The sequence below is a fragment of the Lagopus muta genome, chromosome 22 (assembly GCF_023343835.1).
Source record: "Lagopus muta isolate bLagMut1 chromosome 22, bLagMut1 primary, whole genome shotgun sequence".
Classification (NCBI taxonomy): domain Eukaryota; kingdom Metazoa; phylum Chordata; class Aves; order Galliformes; family Phasianidae; genus Lagopus; species Lagopus muta.
Genome location: NC_064454.1, coordinates 4,281,824 through 4,301,215, shown reverse-complemented (window position 1 = coordinate 4,301,215; position 19,392 = coordinate 4,281,824). Strand labels below are relative to the sequence as shown.

Sequence of the window (19,392 nt, the reverse complement as noted above, 5' to 3'; positions counted from 1 at the left end):
TTGTGCGAACCTGAGTGACATCCCTGCTAGGAAATAGGACTCAGCGTGCCAAAATCTAGTGCCAAACTGCCTAGCCTACAGTTAAATTATAATTACCTCTTGTCTAATTGCCTCTTCTGGGGGGGTTGGTTGGTGGTCTTTTCCCATCTTTTGTTAGCTCCGACTGTTGTGATTCGGACAACGTTCTGCTGAGCTAAAATTGTCCCAATTCTCTGTCACTCCCAGGTGATTCTTTCACAAGGCCTCCCTCTCGATTTAGAAATGAAGGATTTTGAAGGTGAGACCTTATGCACGAGCATTTTATCGTGGTCCTAAAAGAAAGAAAGAAAGAAAGAAGTGATGCCATTGATGTCAGTGGCTGATGCTGATGTGCATTGGGGTCGGCTGATGTGTGGGGTGGTGGGCTCAGAGGCATCGCTGCTGGAAGCTCAAATGTCACAGAGCTCAGTGGTGCCTCAGTGCACACATGGAGTCGAGTACACACCAAAATGCCTCCAAATTGTCTGTGCAGCCAGAGTGGGACTTCTGGAATTAGAGAAAGGTCTCGGGGCTTAAAGACACCCTTGCCAAGATATGTGCATAGTATCTTTGGAGTGGAAAGGACCCTTAAAGGCTACCTGGTCCAACTCGCCTTCAGTGAGCAGAGACACTCACAGCTCCATCAAGAGCTCACATCCTCCCCTTTTGGTGCTGCTCTGATGGGGACCATCGTCACTCCCTCCCCAGGCCATACCCCTCTGCACTGTGCTGTCCTGGCCCACAACACACTGCTGCGGGACCGGGGCCGCCTGGCACTGCCAGAACAGCAGAGTGAAGAGCTGCAGCACCAGAGCTGGGAGCTGGAGACCTGTGTGCAGCAGCTGGTGCAGGCAGGAGCTTCCATCTACAGCCGGGTAGGAACTGCTTCTCCCCATCCCTCATTCGTCCCCCTGCTGTTAGTTGGTACGGGGATTCTGCCTTAAGATGCTCTGCGGAAAGATTCTCATTTGGTTTTGTTTGTCTGCACTGAAATAGGATGTGAAAAGCAACAAGACAGTTCTTCATTACACCGTCCAGGATGGGAACGTATCCCTGCTCCGCTACTTCCTGGAGCTGAATGCTTTCAAATCCAAGGACTTCATCAACAGCAAGGTGAGCCCAGAGGCAGTGCAGAAAGCATTGGCTCCCCTCCCAGACATGTTTTTGAGCAGCAAAGAGGCACTCACATGGGACTTAGTGCAGGGCTTGGGCTGAGCCCTGGCAGCAAGACAGATAATGGGGGGGGAGAGGGATGTGGGGAATGATTTCTTGGGGAGGGATGGGAACTTTGTGACACTGGGCTGAAGGTTAGCGTTAGGGTTAGGGTTAAGGTTAAGAAAATAGCTCAGCAGTGATGTGATGCTTTGCTGTTGGCAGTGTTTGGGGCAGCTGTGTGTTGGTAACCTGCCCCAGCAGTGCCCTGCACAGCAAGGGACAAAGCTCCAGTGCTAAATGCATGGAGTCGGGCACTGCTTACAGAGCTGAGATGTTGCCTCAGTGTGGTGTTTCTATGGGCACGGCCATCCTGGATGAGCTGGGAGCTTCCCAGCCCTGCTGCTGTCACCCACCCCCTGCCTGCCCCACGCTTCACCTCTGAGCAGACACAAAGCAGTGACACTATCTTGCAGCTCCATCAGCTGCACCCATCCTCCTGAGCAGAAATCCTGACATTCCTGTGTGTGCTGAGCAATTGCCCTGCACTGTCAGCCAGAAATCCCAGCAGCTGCCACCTCTGTGCAGCTCTGGGGAAAGATTTGGGTGCTCCTGCAGAGCTGAGCTGTTTGCTAGGGCACAAAACCCAACCTTTTGGGCTGGAGGATGGGAAAACATGTTTGGTTTAGTGTGTACACAATTACACTGGGTTTTTATTTTTCTTTTATTGCATTCTTTCTGTATCTTTTAAGAGCCATCAGGCACGTGCTATCTTGTCCAGGGGAGTCTGCTGTTGTCTCTTGATCACAATGCTGGGAGAGCTTCTTACCGCGATAGGATCGCTTGGAGCTTTGTTGGTGGGATGCCTGGGACAGGGAGAAATGCAGTGGCAGGGTTGGCTGCTCCTATCTGGGCTTCCTACCTCTTCCAAGCACAACAAAGAGAAGAAAATGGAGATTTTGTGTTTCAGCTTTCCTGGCTCATCCTTTCCTTGCTGCAAGTTGTCTCATTCCAAATTCAATCGACTGTGGATGTCACGATGAGAAAACCATTGATGGTTCTGAGGCATTTTTCATCTCACCCCTTTCGAGAGCCCAGATGTGCTCTGAAATTGTGGCTCACACAAGTCCCACTAAAGTCAATGGAGGGGCTTCAAGATCAAGCCCTGCCAGCTGGCCTGGCCCTCATGGCCTTGTGCCTGGCCTTGGAAGCTATCGAGTGCCTCTGCCACCAAGATGCAGCAAACAAATGCAGACGTTTCCTTTTTAACGAGCATTCGTATAAAGACCTTATAAACTTTCTCTTGAGTTTATGGGATGGTAAAATTGACAAGTGTCTGCTTGTTCAGTGCTTGTAAAAATGCCTTGCCTGCGAATAGCTATTGAGATTTCCATTCTAATTCGCTGTTTTGTTTCGTGCTTCCAAGTCTCTGATGTCTGGCTGGTAAAAAGGAGGTGAAAATCACACACGTCCCTTTTCGCAGTTGGTGCCATCTGTGCCCATATTTCCCAAACTCATCAGAAACGTCTGACTGTTTCAGTGAGGAACAAACAGATACAGCTGCCACAGCGAGACTTGGTGCCGACTAAAAATACCTCTCCTTGTGCATCTGCATGCTTGCTGCTCGCCGTGTCAAACCGTTACGGGTCATACCCCAGTGGGCAGCGTTAGGGTTGCATGGGCAGGTGCCATGCCTCGTGCTGAGCTCCCCTGCTCAGCCTGTGGTGCATGGAGGGATGTGAGCTGCTGGAGCTCTGGCTCTCTGCACCCTTCTGCAGTGCCTTCCGGAGCACCTCTTGCTGAAGCCATGAATGGGGAACAGGGATAGGGATACTCTCTCGGCTCTGGATAAGAAATGGTGTGAGGTTTCTTGATGTCCATTACGAGGGCAGTTCTAAAAAAGGGGCACAACCCTTCAGAGGGCTTTTCTTTATTTTTAGGCTCATGGAAACACAGCTCTGCACATGGCAGCTGCGCTGCATGGCGACAAGAACCAGAAGGAAATCATTCAATTGCTCCTTGACCACGGGGCAGACCCGAGCATCCGAAACTTAGACAACGACCAGCCGATCCACATGGCTCCTTCTGGGAAAGCTGGGGACCAGGTGAGTGTTCCTGCTGCACCAGTGCCCTCTGCCTTTAATGGAGGAAACAGGGAGGACAGCCTGGGCAGCCTGGTCTGGTATTAAATGTGGAGGTTGGTGGCCCTGCATGTGGCAGGGGGTTGGAGATTCGTCATCCTCTGAGGTCCATCCCAACCCTGGCCATTCTGTGATTCTGTGAGGGCGCTGTGTGCCAACAGTGCTGGCCAAGCTGTGTGGCACGGGGCTGAGCTCGCTGGGGGATCCCTACTTCAGCAAATCCAAATTGAAGGAGCACAAAGCAGGCTTTAGAACCAATGGATCGTTAAGGTTGGAAAAGACTTCTAAGATCATCAAGTCCAACCATCAGCCCATCACCACCATGCCTACTGAACCACAGCTGTGCTATACCAATCTACAGCTGTTCCCCCATGGCAGCATGACTCAAGGGAAGATGAGGTTTCATGTCTATGGGTATGAAAGGGCTCCTGGAGCTTATTTTAGTCTCAGTGAGTTAGAATGTATATTTAGTCTGGGAGTATATAATGGGGGGGGGGGGGTATGCATCTCAGTGTCCACACGCAGCTTGTGACTGTCACTCCCCATAGCTTCACATGGTGCATTATAATACATCATATATATATCATATAATACAATAATACAATAATACCTTTGCATTTTTTTTTTGGCAGGTCAGGCATTTGCTGAAGAGAGGGAAAGTCACATCAACATTCATTTCCTGCTGCCGAAATGCCAGATCCTAGGTTGGAATGGCTTCAGCTTCAGCCTGTGGCACGAAGCCCCATAGAACAACCATGAGGATGGTTAACCAGCGTGTCTCTGCCCCCAGAATCTATACGCTGGGGTGGGATGGCAGTGTTTCTCAACCTGTGGCCTTTGGACCACGAGTAGCATGGGAGATATCAAGAGATAAGCTCTGAGATGGCAGAGAAGCTTATTTTGTCAACAGGGAATGCTAATAATCCCGTGACACAAACGAGCAAACATTTAACATGCAGCCAAGCTTCGATTTGGTGGCAAAGGGCAGCCAGGACACAAGATGGTCCTTGGTAGCAATGGTTGAGAAATACTGCTCCAAGTCCTGCTCGCATCCTGTGCGAGGGCACTGGGTGAAACGCTGAAGCCTCTGTGATGTGCAATGAGCTCCACTGTCCTTGGGATGCACAAACCTGGGGGGGAGGGGGAGAAAGACTGGACCGAAGAGGTCGGCATCAAGACTGCAGTTCCCAGGGCCACGGCTGAACTGAAGACCTCCAAGGGAGGAGGAGCAGCTTGTTTCTGCAAGCTGCTGCTCTCCCTGCTCTTAGCACTTTGAGGAAGGGAGCTGAATCAGCTCTCCATTGCCCCATCGCTCAGCCCAACCCTTGAAAGGAGAGCAGATGCTTGTGGGAGCAAGCGCGTGGCGCGGCTTCTCTCCTGTCCTCGTCCCACGTTAAGAAGTTCTTATCCTTTCTGTGAAATGATTTGTGAATTGCTGTGCAATCAGCTGGCGGTGTGCAGGAGGAGTGAAGGCAGGTGCCTGCAGGGGGTGAGAGCTCTGCTGGGGCAGCCAACACAGAGGTTCTCATCCCCAGCGCACGCTCTGCATGTTGCTGTTGTCAGCCTTGCAGAGTTGTTTTCTTCCACTGGGGCTGAACTGATTAAGTTGAAGGGCAAATCTCTTAAATCACCCCCGTGACTTCCTCCATCGCCCATTAACTCAATGCAGCAGGGCTTTGTTAGGCACTTGCGAGCCCTGCAAACCCTTCGACGACTGTTTTTGCAGATCCAAACAAAAGCTCTTAAGAAATGCAGGAATCCCGATTAGAGACCTCCTGACTTCCTCATCCCTCCTCTTTGCTGGTTGGCTACCGCTTCTCACTACATCATGCCTACAAACCTGCCGGCGCCCTCTGACAAAAAAAAGCGGGCGCCTATTTGCATGTGTTTGCATAAATTTGCGTGTATCTGGGCACGGGCCGGCTCAAGCATGTGCTTCCTTGCTTTGATGGGATGCTGTAACGAGACCCAAATGAGTGAGAACTGCATTGACGAGGAAAAGTGGGGAATAAATTCTCTTTCTCGACCTTGAGGCGATCTCTCCAGCAATGATCCCCGCGCCGTTCTTTGCCAAAATGAATTTCATCCCCTTGGGTCTGATCGCAGGATCTCCACTTCTTGCAGCTGTTTTGAGGACGAATGTCCCTTTTATAACATCAGCAGCGCTGGCAGCGCTAATACCCCTTGTTTGCACACTTTATCTCTTCCTACCCGTGGCTTCAGATAAGAAGAGAACAAAGGCTCGTTAACGCTGAACAAACGCTTCCAAGTGGCACCATGGAAAAGCCATTGGGCGGCTGGCAGGGAAAGCTTTTTGATCAGATCCTCTGAGCAGCCGGTTACAATAAGAGCCCTTTATTTTCTCTGTAACTGCAGGCTGCTGCCGGAGCTATTTGTGCTCAGAGTGGGGAGATCCTCATTTCTGAATGCCCACGTGTTTATCCCACCTGGGGGGGACCGGTGCTTGGTAGCGCTGTGCCAGTTCTGTTAGAGCTACGGCATGAGCCACTGTCGTGTAATCAGCTTTTACAAGGGAGGAAAGCAGGGAAATAACGTGCTCCTCACAGCCAGAAAATCCACCGTCAGCCTTTGAATGGTTTCCCCCTCTGTTGTTTTTTCCTCCCAGTTCACAATCAGCCCAGGAATCCTTGTGTCAACAAGGGGCGAGCTTCGGCTTGCACTGCACGTGTGCAGCTGTTGACACAGCACTGGGGATTGGTGACTGCAGCCCCCTTGCAATGGGGAACTGCAGAACAGCATAAAGAAGTGCAGCAGGGAAATAGGAAATGGCAGCCAGGGATGGAGAGTGACTTAGTTAACAGATGGGGACAGTGTCAGCCCTGCTGTGCTAACGTGGGCGCTCTCCTTGTATGCTTGCAACCCACTGGCACATGTTGTTTCCTTTGCTGCACACGAACACACTCTGGCAGTTCTTGCTAATGCAGCCAGCCCACGGGGAGGATGTGGTCATCCCATTTCCACCAGCAGCCTCAAACATCTCGCCTCAGCCTTATCCTCCCGTGGCTGTTTAATGTTGGTGAGGAGGGACTTCAAAGTGTGAGGCATTGAGGAGCTCAGCAGCGTTGGAGCAGGAGGTGACCATAACCCCACAGAGAACAAAGCACCTCCAGCACCACTAAATGACACGTGTTGGAGCATCACAGAGGTGATGGCACTTTTATCTGCAGCAGCAGCACAGCTGCTGACTCCTATTTATAGCAGGTTTAGTGCTCAGGCTGGCTCTGAGCACTGGAACAGGCTGCCCAAGGAGGCTGTGGATGCCTCATCCCTGCAGGCATTCAAGGCCAGGCTGGATGTGGCTCTGGGCAGCCTGGGCTGCTGGTTGGCGACCTGCACACAGCAGAGGGTTGGAACTGGATGAGCACTGTGCTCCTTTTCAACCCAGGCCATTCTATGATTCTGTCCAGGTGAAAACAGGGAAGAGAGGAAAGCATCACTGAAGGTTGTGGTGAAGGTGGAGCAATATTGGTAGGGTTTGTTGGTTGTTTTTTTTGGTAGAATGGAGGAAGTTCCCTATCTGCCAGCAGTGCACGTGTTTGAGTGCCTCCAGCTCTGGGCAGAGGGAAGGTGTTCAGTTGCAAGAGCCACCAGAGAACATTACTGTGGAAGCTGAAGAGCTGGAGGTGTGCTGGGGGTTGAGGACTTCTTCCTCATCTTTGTGAGCCTCCATCAGTAGCCAAAGTTGCTGGCATTCAGCACACAAGCAATGGGCACTGTGAGTACCAAATGATTTATTTGTGACACAAAGAGCTGGTGTTGGTGACACGGGTTTGGTAAGGCAGCTGGGGGGGAGTTCTTAAAAAAAACAAAACCAGGGAATAAAATAAAGACCAAATAAAAAGCTACCACAGAAAACAGGAGGATGAATGTAGTGGCAACACCATGTGCGAGTAGTGATGAGTTGGAGGCAGTGCAACCGTATGCAGTTCCCAGGCAACGATGCCAACGTGAAGGCAGCGTGCAGCCCCTCCCCATTAGCTGTAACAGATGTCCCAGCTCCTGTCCCTCCTGAAGAAGTCGTCAGTGGGTGGCAGGCAGCCCGAGCAATCCGTGCCAGGGCAGGGGAAACGTTGTGGGACCTTGGGGTCGGTGTGTGGGGGGCTGCAGGCAGCACAGCAGCAGGCGAGGGGTGTGTAGGGGGATGGGGGGTGGCAGGGCCAGCCCTCTGCTGGGCAGCCGTAGGGCATGGGGTCCAGGGCAGGAGGTGGGCTGTGGGTCAGGGGGGTGAATGGGGGCAGCTGGGAAGCGGGGCAGCCGTGGGGCAGCGCGTTGGGCAGATCAGCTGGGCTCGGGGATGCTGCAGCCTGCAAGGGAGAGAAATGAGAAAAGTGGGTTTTGGTTTGGAGTGTCGTCTTGGGGATGCAGCAGGACAGCTGGGATTGCTGCAGTGCTGCCCGCTCAGAGGGTCTGGCTGCACAGAAGGTGGGTTGGCCCTTGGAGGATGGCCTGGTTTCAGCTGGGATAGCTGGGATATTCTCCATATTGCCTTGTGTGATGCTATGTTTTGGCTTTAGGAGAAAAACACTGATAACACACCAACGTTTCTAGCTGCTCCTCAGTATTGATGCACAGAGCCAAGGACATTTCAGCTTCTCATGCTGCCCTGCTAGCGAGGGGGCTGAGGGGCACAAGGATTTGGGAGAGGACAGAACCAAGACAGACAACCTAAGCTGGCCATATGGATATTCCATCCCATGTGGCATCATCACAACAGCAGACTAAACCCTGTTCCAGTTCTCTGAGCACTGACAGAGACCTCCTCAGAGCTCTGTGGGATCTCCATGCAGAGCACCACCTGCGTTGTGATGTCTGCACTCCTGAAACACCCCCGTCCCCAAATCAGCTTGCTGCTGCTTTGCCCCATGCTGTGACCCCATCCCCAGCATCCCTCAGAGCGCACAGTGCTTACCAAGCCCTGGTTGAAGCAAAGGGGGACTGGCTGGAAGGAATCAGGGATGTAATGTGATGGTGTCTGCAGAGTGCCCAGGGATGGCTCGAAGGCTGCCTCCGCCTGCAGGTAGGAGTCCACCAGCTGCTCCAGGTGGCTGGGGCTCTCCTCACAGGAGAGGCAGTTTGAGAACTGCCTTGACGGGCAATAGTTGGGAGCTGAAGAGATGGGTTCTGCATCAAAAGGTGCTGGGGGAGAAGGTAAAGCAAGAAGCAGTGCGTTATTCAGTATCTGTTCTCCCAAAGGTGTGCAGGTAGAAGCGTGTAGCTGGATTGGGGGAAGGAGTGAGAAGTACCCACAGTACATTAATAGATGGAGATTTACCACCCTGAAAGACCTTGAGTACATCTCATGTTTCTGTATTAACATAAGCAAATTGATTCCTAAATATTGATGATTTAATCATTTCCTTGTCCACACAATGTATATATTCACACATGCCCAACCCTTGAGGTCTCTTTGCTTTGGCTGCAGAACGCTCGAAGGACCTGAAAGCCCCGAATGCCCTTCCCCCTTTCCTTGGATATCCACTGAGATGGGGAAGGAACTGAAAATCTGACACTCCTCTCACTGCTGCAGGGGCTGCCAGCAGAGCAGGAACAGCCAACAGTGCACAGTGCTCCCAACCCATGGGCTGCAGCCCAGGGACAGCAGTGCTCTCTGGGGCTGAGCATCCCTTGGGGAAGGGGCTCTGCCTTCCTGCAGTGGGAAGCTGCCCAAGCAGAGCGTTGGATGGTGCTCCTGCAGAGGGGATTATGTCCCCCATTGGCCTCTCAGCATCCTCGTCTGCATTCCATGGGCTCCATTCAGGTGCCGACTGGTTGCACTGCTGGCTCTCAGCCTTAACCAAGGGCTGGAAGGACGCTGGGCTGTGGGAATGGTTGGGAAGGGACGCTCGGGTGGGCTTTGTACCAACCTGGGTGAGGAGGAGACACGGACTCTGCAAACTGGATGCTGTTGCTGCCCCAGGAAACCTGGCAAAGAGAAGGGGAGAGGAGGGTCTGGAGGTGCTGTAATGCAGGAGTGTTTTTCTGCACTCTGAGGTAAGTCATTTTGCTTCAGGCTATTCACATAAACCTCATTTCTCTCAGTAAGCTTCTCTGGAACCGACAGAGCAACATTCTCAACCTGAGCTTGTGCAGATAACGGGGCTGGAGGAGCACAGCACCTGGTGCAAAGCTTTCAGTATAACATCGTCAGCACGCTCTGCCTGCTGCCTTGCTGCTGTCACTGCAGCAGAAATGCCTTGCAAACCTCCCCATGTGGACATCTCTTCATCCCTAGCATTGTGGATCACCAGGAACTCGTAGGGATGGGTATGAATAAGAGCAAGCCATTTATAAGTGCAGCAAAAACTGCCTTGAAGTGTGACTAAAGACATTCCAGTTGTCCCCACGGCCAGGCATCTCTGGATCACTGGGGCTGATGCCAAAGCTGTTTGAGATACAGCACATCTCCCCCTAACACAGCTCTGTCCCCCCATGGCAGGGCTGGGATTCCCAAAGGATGCTGCAATCTGGAGTTGATGGGTCTGTGTTTGTTCCAGGAGCTTGACTGGAGGGAAATCTGTGCCCCAAAAGCAATGGGAATATTGATGCTTGTGCCCTGGGACTAGGATTTTACTCTGCAAATGCAAATCCTCTCTCCCCTCTCCCCCCCATCTGTAACTTACACAGGCTTCCACTTCTTTTCCTCTATTCAAAATGCTGATAGCTCATTTTCCTGCTAATAGCTTCCTCTCCCCATGTGTTTAAATCACTAAACAGTGGCTGCTCAGGGAGCTGGTAGGCCTGCCCCTCCTGGCTTTGGCTGCAGATGTGCACCACAGCAGAAGACTTCAGGTCCAGCTGAGGCAGCAGCCGATCCCTCTAGGACAACCAGGAATCCACAATGGGAACCTCCTGCCCTATGGCCTCTATTTGGCTTTTTCCTTTATGGGTCAGATCAGCACGGTGCCAGCTGGCTCCAGGAAGGAAGGAAACCAATTGCACACTGCGCTGAGGCTGCGTGGGAGCAGAGACCCCCCTGTTCCCAAAGCCCAGCAGCTCTGTGCTCTGCTGGCCCTGACGGCTCCACCTGGCTTCCAGCCTTGTGCAGTCAGCTGCCATCAGGTGCAGGGAGATGAGATCTGAGAGCCATGCCAAGGTGTGGTGTCACGAACCGGGAAGCAGGAATGATTTATTGACCTTTTCATGCAAATCCCCAGCGCGGCTGGAGCTGGAGGGCTCTCACATCGATGCGGAGCGTTGGCGTTCATGCACTTTGCACACAGGTGAACCCACCTCCTTCCTTCCCCTCTCTGAGAAGGGACGGAGCTCAGGTTGTGCTGGATAACACAAGAGACCCGGATTCCCATATTCCCAAACCCTGCGTGGTTTCAGCACGGCACACCTTTGCCCTGGCTGCCATGGACACATCCTCCACCTGCACCAGGCTCTGCCCAGCACCGCTTTGCACCACTGCTGCGGTCCCGACTGAGTTTCCTTCCTCCCTATCACCCCGCCGTGCTCAAATCCCACTTCACATAGATTACAACCTTGGCAAAAACATTACATAAATGATGAAGGGAGAAGGCGCACAGCAGACACCAAGTGGTTTCACTCACCGCTGCGCCGGTTGCTGCTTGCCGTGCCCTCCTCTGCTGCAGCAACTCCTTAACAGTGATCTTTACCCTGACACCTTGGTACACTTTGGGCTTTCCTGAAAGAAAGGATGGAAAAACTCTCCTCAGGACAGGAGACTTTTTGGGAGCACGTGGCGTGTTTCCAGGCACCCCCTGCTTACAGCTAACAGTTCGTTGCTCTCTGTAAGCGACTTGCAGTGGCAATTCTTTCACACCTGCTAATCAAGCTTGTGACAAGCAGGTATTCATGAGGAAAAAACAAACCAACAGTTGTTGATCGTACATATTAATCATGTAGGTTTTATTCTTTGGTATCTCCTTCTATTTTTCCCTCCAGGTGTCCTAACACCCAGCCCCATCTGGTACTGCTGCTGCATCCCTTTAAACCCCCTCGTGTTTGCTGCTCCCAGGACCTGAAAATAGAAGTGGGGACTGCTTTGTCTGACAGATGAAGGGCAGGAATCAAACAATACAAATACATGGGTGGTTATTCAGAGGGTTAAATAAAACACAAATAAAACGCCTGCTTTCATGCCTTTTTTTTTTTGGCAAAGCCTGGGTTGTCTCTTTGATTCACTCATTCTGTGCAACTCCCACTGCCTTCAAACAAAACTTTAGGATGCCTTTAATCCAGCCCCAAACAACCATCAATCATCAGTCACTACCTGAGCAGGGATTTTTAGTACAGGAAATGGCAAAGAATTTATCTCATCTGAAGAACCACTTTCACCTGTTGTACTCATGCTGAAATCCTTAAAGCCTCTGGCAGTTCAGTTTCCGTCCTGACTTTCTGCTGTTATTTCCATCCCACAGCCAATCCTACGCACACCAGCATGGTCCCAGCCCACAGCTGCTTGCAGGCTCCCTGTCCCATAGCAGCCTGTGCTCACACATCGATGAAACCCCACTGCAGGCACTCTGCTCCCCCTGCTGTGACCTCTCCCTGCTGCTGATGGATGTGCAGCATCTCTTCATCCCATCTGACCTCCCCTGGTTGAAGGGATGCTGCCAGAGGTGCTGGGTCCCCCTGGAAGCGACTCAGAAGCTCAGTTGGGGCTTCTTCCAGGAGACTTTGCTGAGCTGCACCCTCAGCTGAATTTAAGAAGTCCCTTTAGCAGGCCCTATAGTCAGGAAGGGCACCCAGCCTCCTGTAAGTTTGGGATGCATGCAGCACGTCTGCACAGGAAGGCAGGCAGGGCTGCCAGCTGCACCACGAGTGCTCTCAGGACAACACACCAGCTGAGGAACGGTATTATCTCTAAGCTGTGGACTGGATGGGGGGAGGGGGGGGAGGCTTCGCCCCGAGAAAACTGGTGGGTAAGGCTGCCAGCTCCTCTGGGCTGAGCACGGAAGGGGCGAGGGGATGCGGGGCCGGGCAGAGCGAGGGCAGGCTGGGGCAGAGCGATAGCAGAGCGGCGGCTGGGGGAGCGGAGGGTCCCGGCTGCGTGGCCGGGGCTGGTGGGGGATCCGTCGAGCAGCTCTGCCCGCTGCGCTCCGTCGCGCCCCGGCCCCGTCGGGCGAGAGCCGCGCTGCCTCCTCCCCGCTCCCCGCCCTCCCGTTTCCTCCTCGCCCGGGGAGGCGACGCTGCCTCATCGCACGCCGAATGACCCCGCGGAACTCCGAAACGGCCCCAAACCGGGCTGATGCCGTGGGCCGGGGGCTTACCGGACATCCTGAGCGGCGGCGGCAGCGGCTCGCCCGGCGGCCCCAGTGCAAGCGGCGGCGGCCCCGGCCCCGCGGCGGGGGATGGGGGCTGGAAGCGGCGAGCTGGGAATTGGGGGGCCGAGGGACCCGCCGGCCTGGTGGCGATGCCAGGTGGTGCCCGCTCAAATATTATTGTTTTATACCTACGGGTATAAGTTTGAGTTTTTCTCCCCTTATGCCAAGTATTTAAAACCTCTAGAAACCAATGATTTGACAATCAATGATTGCGCGATACTTTCAATTTGAATATTCAAAGGCTCCACAAAATGGGCTATCTTTTTGTGAAACCGAGCACATCCCCATCTAGCAGAGGGTCTGGGGGAATAAGATCCAGTGGGGCTGCCCTCCTCACCCTGTGCTTTTCTGACATTTTCAGGGTTTTCTCCATCGTTCCCCAAACGAAGCAGATGCCTCGAACCCAGCTCAGCGTTTTCCCCTCAGACGTGCAGGCTGGGCTCCAGCCCTCTCATATTTCATGTGCTACCTGCACAGAGGACTCCACAAGGGACCGAGTGGCTTTTTGCACAATTTGTCCCTTTTTAAGGGGAAATACTCCGGATTTTGGACCAAAATGGCACTGGGAGGATGTGGCCGAGCAGAAAGGCCACACTGGGCATGCTGGTGGAAACCACCCAGACCCTGCTTCTTCCCAAAGCACTCCTTTCTCTCTCCCCACATGCTGGCCTGGTGCTGGAGTTTACATTCACGTTCCCCTAAATGCAGGCTGTGTGCTCTCCCTGCACGAGGCAGCCCCTCTCTGGGGTGCTGCTGCACTGGCCTGCCCCCTGTGCTGCAAGGAGAGGGGCTGCAGCCTGGAGGGACGACGCAGATTTAGGGCAACTCCTGCTTAACATCAATATATTTGGGGTTTTTGGTTTTGTTTTAAGTCATGTTTAATCTTTACATAGCAGTGTCGGGCCTCGGGAATAGCTGGCTGATGCCAGAAAGCAGGCCGGGCTGTTAATCATCTACCAGCTGCTCAATTGGGGTTGTTGTTGCAGCTGAATCTTTTCTTGAAGTAGAACAAATGCACTCAATTTAGGGGAGGAGGGGGAAGGTGGTGATCCCTTCCTTTGCTCTCCACTTGTGCTGGGTTCAGGGACGCTGCCCCAGTGAGGAGCCCTTTCCCCATGCTGTGATGTGGCACAGGGATGTCCTGCAGCACCTGATGATGCTAAGTGTCCTGATGCCCTTGCATTGCTGGGGATGCTTCCCAGAAGCCACGGTGGTGGTTGCCTGTGGAGCTGGAGATGCAGAGAGGAGCCTATTCTTGGATAAGGAGAGTTTCCAGAGGCCCTGCCTCAGTGAAGAGCTGAGTGCTGGAACGGGTCAAACACATCCAAAAGAGCTCTCCTGGCACCCTCCATGGGCCGAGTCTGTTTCTCCCCCCGGGCAAACAGAAAGGTGCGGTCCGAGGGCTTCGTGGCACGCAGAGCCGCGAGGGTTTGCATTTCCCAACAGGTCTGAACAGGGCTGGGGAATCAGGAAGCGACAGCGGGGCGGGAAGCCAGGACAGGACCGGAGCCGGGCGCTCCCGGCCGGCAGCAGCCGCACAGCGAGGCTCTGCTGGGGGGTACCGGGGTGAGGCTGTGGGGCTGGGCGGTACCGGGACACCTGAAAGCAGCGGAGTTCGCCCCGATCTCTGGTTTGGGGGCGTTGTGGGGTACGGAGGCTCGCGTGGAGCCCGTGGAGCGTGAGAAATCTTGGTGGGCTGCGGGAACGCGCCGGGCTGTGGCTCATAAAGGATCTTCTGCCGCATCCCTGCGCACCCGCGGACGCTGGGATTCTTCCCGGAGGGTTTCGCTGCCGGTTCCGTGGGTACCCGAGGGAAGGGGCAGCGCAGGACTCGCGTGTTCGTGTGAGCAGAGCTACCTCTAGCGGCCGCCGCTGCGCTCCGGGATCGGGCCCGATGTTCGCTCCGGTACCGGGCGCTGCCGGTGGAATGGAGAGCAAGGGGGTGGGGGGGGGGCGTCCGTGGGAATTGCTTTCATAAGCTAGATGTGATGTATTAGTGCCTCTGTTCGCACCTTCTGCTTGAAGGACCAGCTAGGGAAAAGCACACAAGTAACTCATTTGCTTCAGTAATAAACTGTTTTCCTTTTTCTCCAGCTCTCAGAGGCCCTAGATGGACCTTCCATCTTCCTTTGCCCAGACAAAGGTGTGGTGAAGGGCTGAAAGTTTGCTGTGGGGTGAGTGGAGTTGGGTCGTAGGGAGCAGCAGGGATGGGGAGCTGCCCAGACAGCAAAGGATGTTTCTAGAGATTTCAGCAGGCTTAACGGAGCAGTTGTCTGGGGATAGGGAAAGCTATTTGTTTAGGTCTTGATCAGGGAAAGGATGAGATGGAAACAAACAGAAGGTGGTGATGCACTGGAACAGGCTGCCCAAGGAGGCTGTGGATGCCCCATCCCTGCAGGCATTCAAGGCCAGGCTGGATGTGGCTCTGGGCAGCCTGGGCTGCTGGTTGGTGACCTGCACACAGCAGGGGGCTGGGACTGGATGAGCACTATGGTCCTTATCAACCCAGGCCATTCTGTGATTCTGTTAAAATTTCTGCTTGCAGTAGCTAGCTGGGAGGAACAAACCTGCTGTGGGCAGGAGAAAGGGATGGATGAGGGGAAAATCACACCTGGGGAACCACAGAGCCCATCTGCAGGGGCCAAGCAGAGCCCCCTCCCCAGGCAGGAGTCAGTGTGGCTTAACCAGGAGCATCAGCCCAGAGCTTGCAGTACCTGAAGCCAGCACATCTGCACCTGCAACAAGCCAAATGTGCTTGGGGAAGGGAGAGGGGTGAGCCTGTGCCTGGCAGCAAAGCCTCCTGCCTCTGTCCTTTTTCCTGACCCAGGACTTCAAGGAACAGCACTGTCAGCTCCTGGCTTTGTGCTTTTTCAGCTCCAGGGAAGACAGGAAGGCAGAGAGGAAGAAGGGATTTTCCATGTGCCACCTCCATCGAAACAGGTGGGAGCTGTTAATTACCTCTCCCCCCCTTTGGGATTTCACATAAGGCTATAGGGGTCTTCCCTTTGTTATCACTGCTTTTGTGTTAACTCTTTTGAATGCTTTCCTCTGGGGCTGTGTCTTTTTGTCCAAACAGCATGGAAGGCATTTATTTATTGGTGGGGAGGGAAGGGGCAAAAAGATGACTGAGTTGTGTTGCCACTGACCCACAAAAGATAAAGGCACGATACCAAATGTCTCTTCAAAGCAAGGTAGTTCACTGAGCACGGAGCTCAGGAAGGTGTTGGCGTGGCTGCAATGCGCTGCCTGAGCCTTGGTGCCATCGCTATGGGGAGATTATCTTCGAGATTTCAAGCCTGGGGCCTCTGAGGTTTAGCGGATGTAGGCTAAGAAGAGATTTCAAAGGAGAGCCGGTGGCAGAACTATCAAGATAACTGGTTTCTTTCCCATATATTTCAAGGTCCCTCAGCACAGCCACAATGCTGAGCAGTTATTTCGGCGTCAGCACAAAACAGGTCACAGTAAGAGTCGATATATAAGTCCTTGGCTCATCAAAACAGGCTGAATCTGCACGGCCCAGCTCTGTCGTGCTGCATTTCCCTGCTGCAGAGCCTCTTGTGCTGGCTCCTGGTGAGCTGTGTGTGGAGGCAGCGGTCTGTAGCTCCTGGCTGGGTGGTACAGCAATGCTGAGAGCAATAATAATAATAACAACAATCTCTTCTTGACCCCAAGGTACTTAATTAGCCCTGCGTGCCCCTATGTGCTCTGTGGCAAAGACATCTGCTCCTTGGGGGCAGAGCTCATCTGTGGGGCTGTGTTGAGCTCTGCGTCTGGATGTTGGCTGCTGGTGGTGATTCCATGGCTGCTGGTGGTGGTGATTCCATGGCTGCTGGTGGTGGTGATTCCATGGCTGCTGGTGGTGGTGATTCCATGGCTGCTGGTGGTGGTGATTCCATGCTGTGTTCAGTTTGCATAGCGCAAACAGGAGGTTCCTGCCGCAGCAAGCAACCAAATTCAGAGGTTTAGATTTGAATTAAATTTGCCAGCGCTAAGACTTCCTTTTGGTGCTGAGGGAGGCTTGCAGCTGCTCCCTGTTCCAGCATGGAAATGAATCCTGAGCCCACACAAGTCACAGGAGGTGGCAGGAAGGAGCCCTGTGGCCTGCGGGCAGACGGGATTCACCCCTCAGGGTTGGGGCTGCACCTGCCCAGGGCTGGGTGTCTGTGTGGCATGGCCCTCAGTGGAACCATTGCTCCAGAGCTGGAGCTGCCACATGCAAATCGGGGCTCAGCAGACGCCCTTCTTGCTGCATGAGCTTCTGCCTGCCCATGGCTACAGCATCTTGCTGCCATCCTGTCTGTATTCTCTTCTGAACCTTTGGCTGAAGGTAATGTTGCAGCCCTCTGCACGAGGATTTGGGCTCCAGTCTTAGTAGGAAGCAGCACTGCTGTGCAACAATCCTCCTTTAGGGAGGGCTTCTCCTGCCTTCATTCAACCGCAGTGCTCTGCAGCTGCCCTCCCTTGGCTTCCCCTGCAGCAAGCACACTCGTGTTGCAGGGAGCTTGATTTCCATTGCCTCCTGGCTCCTTATCGGGTGATGAATGGTGCAGCTTAATTTAAGCCCATTAGTCCATTTCCTCCTGCATGACTTCCTCTCAGCGCAATGGGACTGGGCTGGCTGGGCTTCTGCAGCACATCTGCTTAGCATCAGTGCAGCCCACACGTGTTCAGCTGTCAGAAGCCCCAGCCCCACACGCGCTTGGGCTGTGCCATAGATCTTTCCTTGCACAACAAAGATGTACTGTGTTTGGAGGCAAGATCGTGCTCAAATAAAAGATGCCGCTCAATTAGGCGGCGTGATAAATATACAAAGGGTTGCTTGGTTATCTGCTGTTTGCTTTGAGTCTGGATTGTGTTATCTGTCAGATAAAGAGCTGCTCTTACAGCTGTTTGTTCCATGATGTGTTGCAGTGCATGTGCCGTGCACAGCGATGTCTTTTGTCTATCAGAGGGAATTAGCAATAAGGCTGATTTTTTGCATGAGATACACAGGACTACTGAGCTTTGGGGTATAAAGCAGAGGTCAATAGAGGAAGCAGTGCCTGTTTTATAGCTCCTTGGGCTTTCCACTGTGCTTGTTGAAGTGCTGAACGGAAAAGCTGCCTCCAGAAAGGCAGTGAGTAAAGCTGATAGTCCTCAGGGAGGAGGGTGGGAATGCAAACACAGCCATTCCTTCCCAGTGTTCGCCAAAGAAGTCTTCCTGAACGCCTGCCTGCTGTGGGAGCAGTTTGTCCCAGTGCCTGTCTGTTGCTCAGGTGTTCTCCTGCCTGTCTGTGCTGCTTGAAGGCAGGTCTTGCATTGTTTGGTTGGGTCTGTGCTGCTTTCCTGCCTGTTTTGTCGCAATCAATGTGCATGAAAGGAAAAGCGCTTGAGAGTCCCTCCGAGGTTTGTCCCTTTGTTTTGCTAAAGGCAAAAAGCCCGACACAAACGCCCTTGGGGGATGGGGGTAAAGAGCATCACAACTCCCAGAGCCTTCTGTTGCCCATAGTTCAGGTTTCTGCTTGCCTGGAGAAAGCCTTGTGCAATGGGGAGGTTGTGTGCCGATGGAAGTGTCAGCACAGTGTGTTTATTAACTTAAAGCTCGTGGTTTAGCCTCTGGTTTATTCCGTGCACCCCAAACTGGAAAGCACAATGCATTCAGGGTGGGGATGCACTCTTCTCTGCAAGATGCCTCCCTTGCTCTTTTTCTCTGCTGGAGTTGCTGGGGAGGGTCATCGCCCCATGCCTTACTGCAAGGGATCTGTGGGTGCCCCTGAACCCCCCCTGTGCCATTCCTGCTCTGCTGTGACCTTCCTGTCCTGACCTCTGCCTTTCCAGGTTCCCACAGAGGGGAACCACCGCATCCATGAGGATCAAAGCACCCTTCAGCCTGGTGCTGCCCACCACCCCTGAGCAGCTCAGTGTTCTGCCCCACAGTAGGTGGGGGTCGTTGCTTCATTAGCACAGCTGAGCCCCTTTAAAGCTGGCACAGACAGACATCTCCAAACCTTTCCAATGAGGCTTGGCCCTTAGTACTCCCCTACTGCAAGCCCAGATGGCCACAGATGTCTGGCTGTGCAGAACGTGGTGGCAGGGATGGAATGAAGGTTGCCCAGAGTTTTGGGAGAAAAGCCTGTGATTTCATTTCTGCTTAACATTAGCATATCATTTTTTCAAAGGTTTGATGGTTTTGGACGCTGACAAGCTGGAGAGGAGCACATCCAAACTCTGCAAAGGTTGGACACTGAAATCCCCATGGCACATAACTCCCATCTAACAGCAACAGAGCTGAATCTTCCAGCAGCCTCACCTGAAGGCTGAGGGATGCTCTGGGCAGCAAGCTTTCTGCTGAGGCCCTCTGCCCTGTGGGGTTGGGTCTGTGCCATACAACAAGCTCGATGAGCAGGTACATGTTCCTTACAGCTGGAGCTGGGAGTGCAAGTAGCTGCTGTTATATGCAACAGGCTGGTGCAAGCTTTGTGGAGATGAAAGATGGCTCTGAGTCCCTTATGGGCTTCTTTTTTTGTCTCCTTTATCCCGGCTGATGGGCTGTGCCATGCAGCTTGCACCTGCAGGACTAGGGAGGAATGTGCAGATGGGCTTTTGTTGAGGTCTTCCGGAGAAAAACTGAACTTTGAAGATAATCCCCTGGATAACACCCAGCTGTGTTCTCCAGGGAGAACACAAACAGCCATTCCACAGCTGACACGTTTGATGTCTAAAAGTGGGATTTACCATTTTGCCTGACTGATTTTCAGGATGTGCTGTTTGGTTCCGTTTACCATTGAAAT

The 19,392-nt window shown here is 53.3% G+C and overlaps 2 protein-coding genes across 3 annotated transcripts in view; one reads left to right on the top strand and one right to left on the bottom strand.

Annotated features, from left to right (window-relative positions):
- POU2AF1 (POU class 2 homeobox associating factor 1) overlaps positions 1-5,352 on the top strand; it is a 32,408-nt gene extending 27,056 nt beyond the window's left edge. For both annotated transcript variants that reach the window (XM_048968440.1, XM_048968439.1), the window contains 5 exons: positions 226-277; positions 727-893; positions 1,015-1,131; positions 3,111-3,275; positions 3,944-5,352. In XM_048968440.1, the coding sequence (XP_048824397.1) occupies positions 226-277; positions 727-893; positions 1,015-1,131; positions 3,111-3,275; positions 3,944-4,015 (573 nt within the window). In that variant the 3' untranslated portion in view covers positions 4,016-5,352. The remainder of the gene's footprint in view (positions 1-225; positions 278-726; positions 894-1,014; positions 1,132-3,110; positions 3,276-3,943) is intronic.
- Positions 5,353-5,770: 418 nt separating this feature from the next.
- Positions 5,771-12,708, bottom strand: POU2AF3 (POU class 2 homeobox associating factor 3). Its single transcript, XM_048968450.1, has 5 exons — positions 12,569-12,708; positions 10,886-10,980; positions 9,197-9,254; positions 8,242-8,468; positions 5,771-7,636 (listed from the first exon to the last, which is right to left on the bottom strand). Exons 1-5 carry the CDS (start codon positions 12,573-12,575, stop codon positions 7,307-7,309), a joined length of 717 nt encoding a protein of 238 aa, XP_048824407.1. The 5' UTR covers positions 12,576-12,708; the 3' UTR covers positions 5,771-7,306.
- Positions 12,709-19,392: the final 6,684 nt, after the last annotated feature.

Coding starts and splice junctions, on each gene's coding strand:
- POU2AF3 (XM_048968450.1), bottom strand. Junction 9,255..10,885: donor AAGCAGCAACCGGCGCAGCG/GTGAGTGAAACC, acceptor TCTCTTTGCCAG/GTTTCCTGGGGCAGCAACAG. Junction 7,637..8,241: donor TTTGCTTCAACCAGGGCTTG/GTAAGCACTGTG, acceptor TCTCCCTTGCAG/GCTGCAGCATCCCCGAGCCC.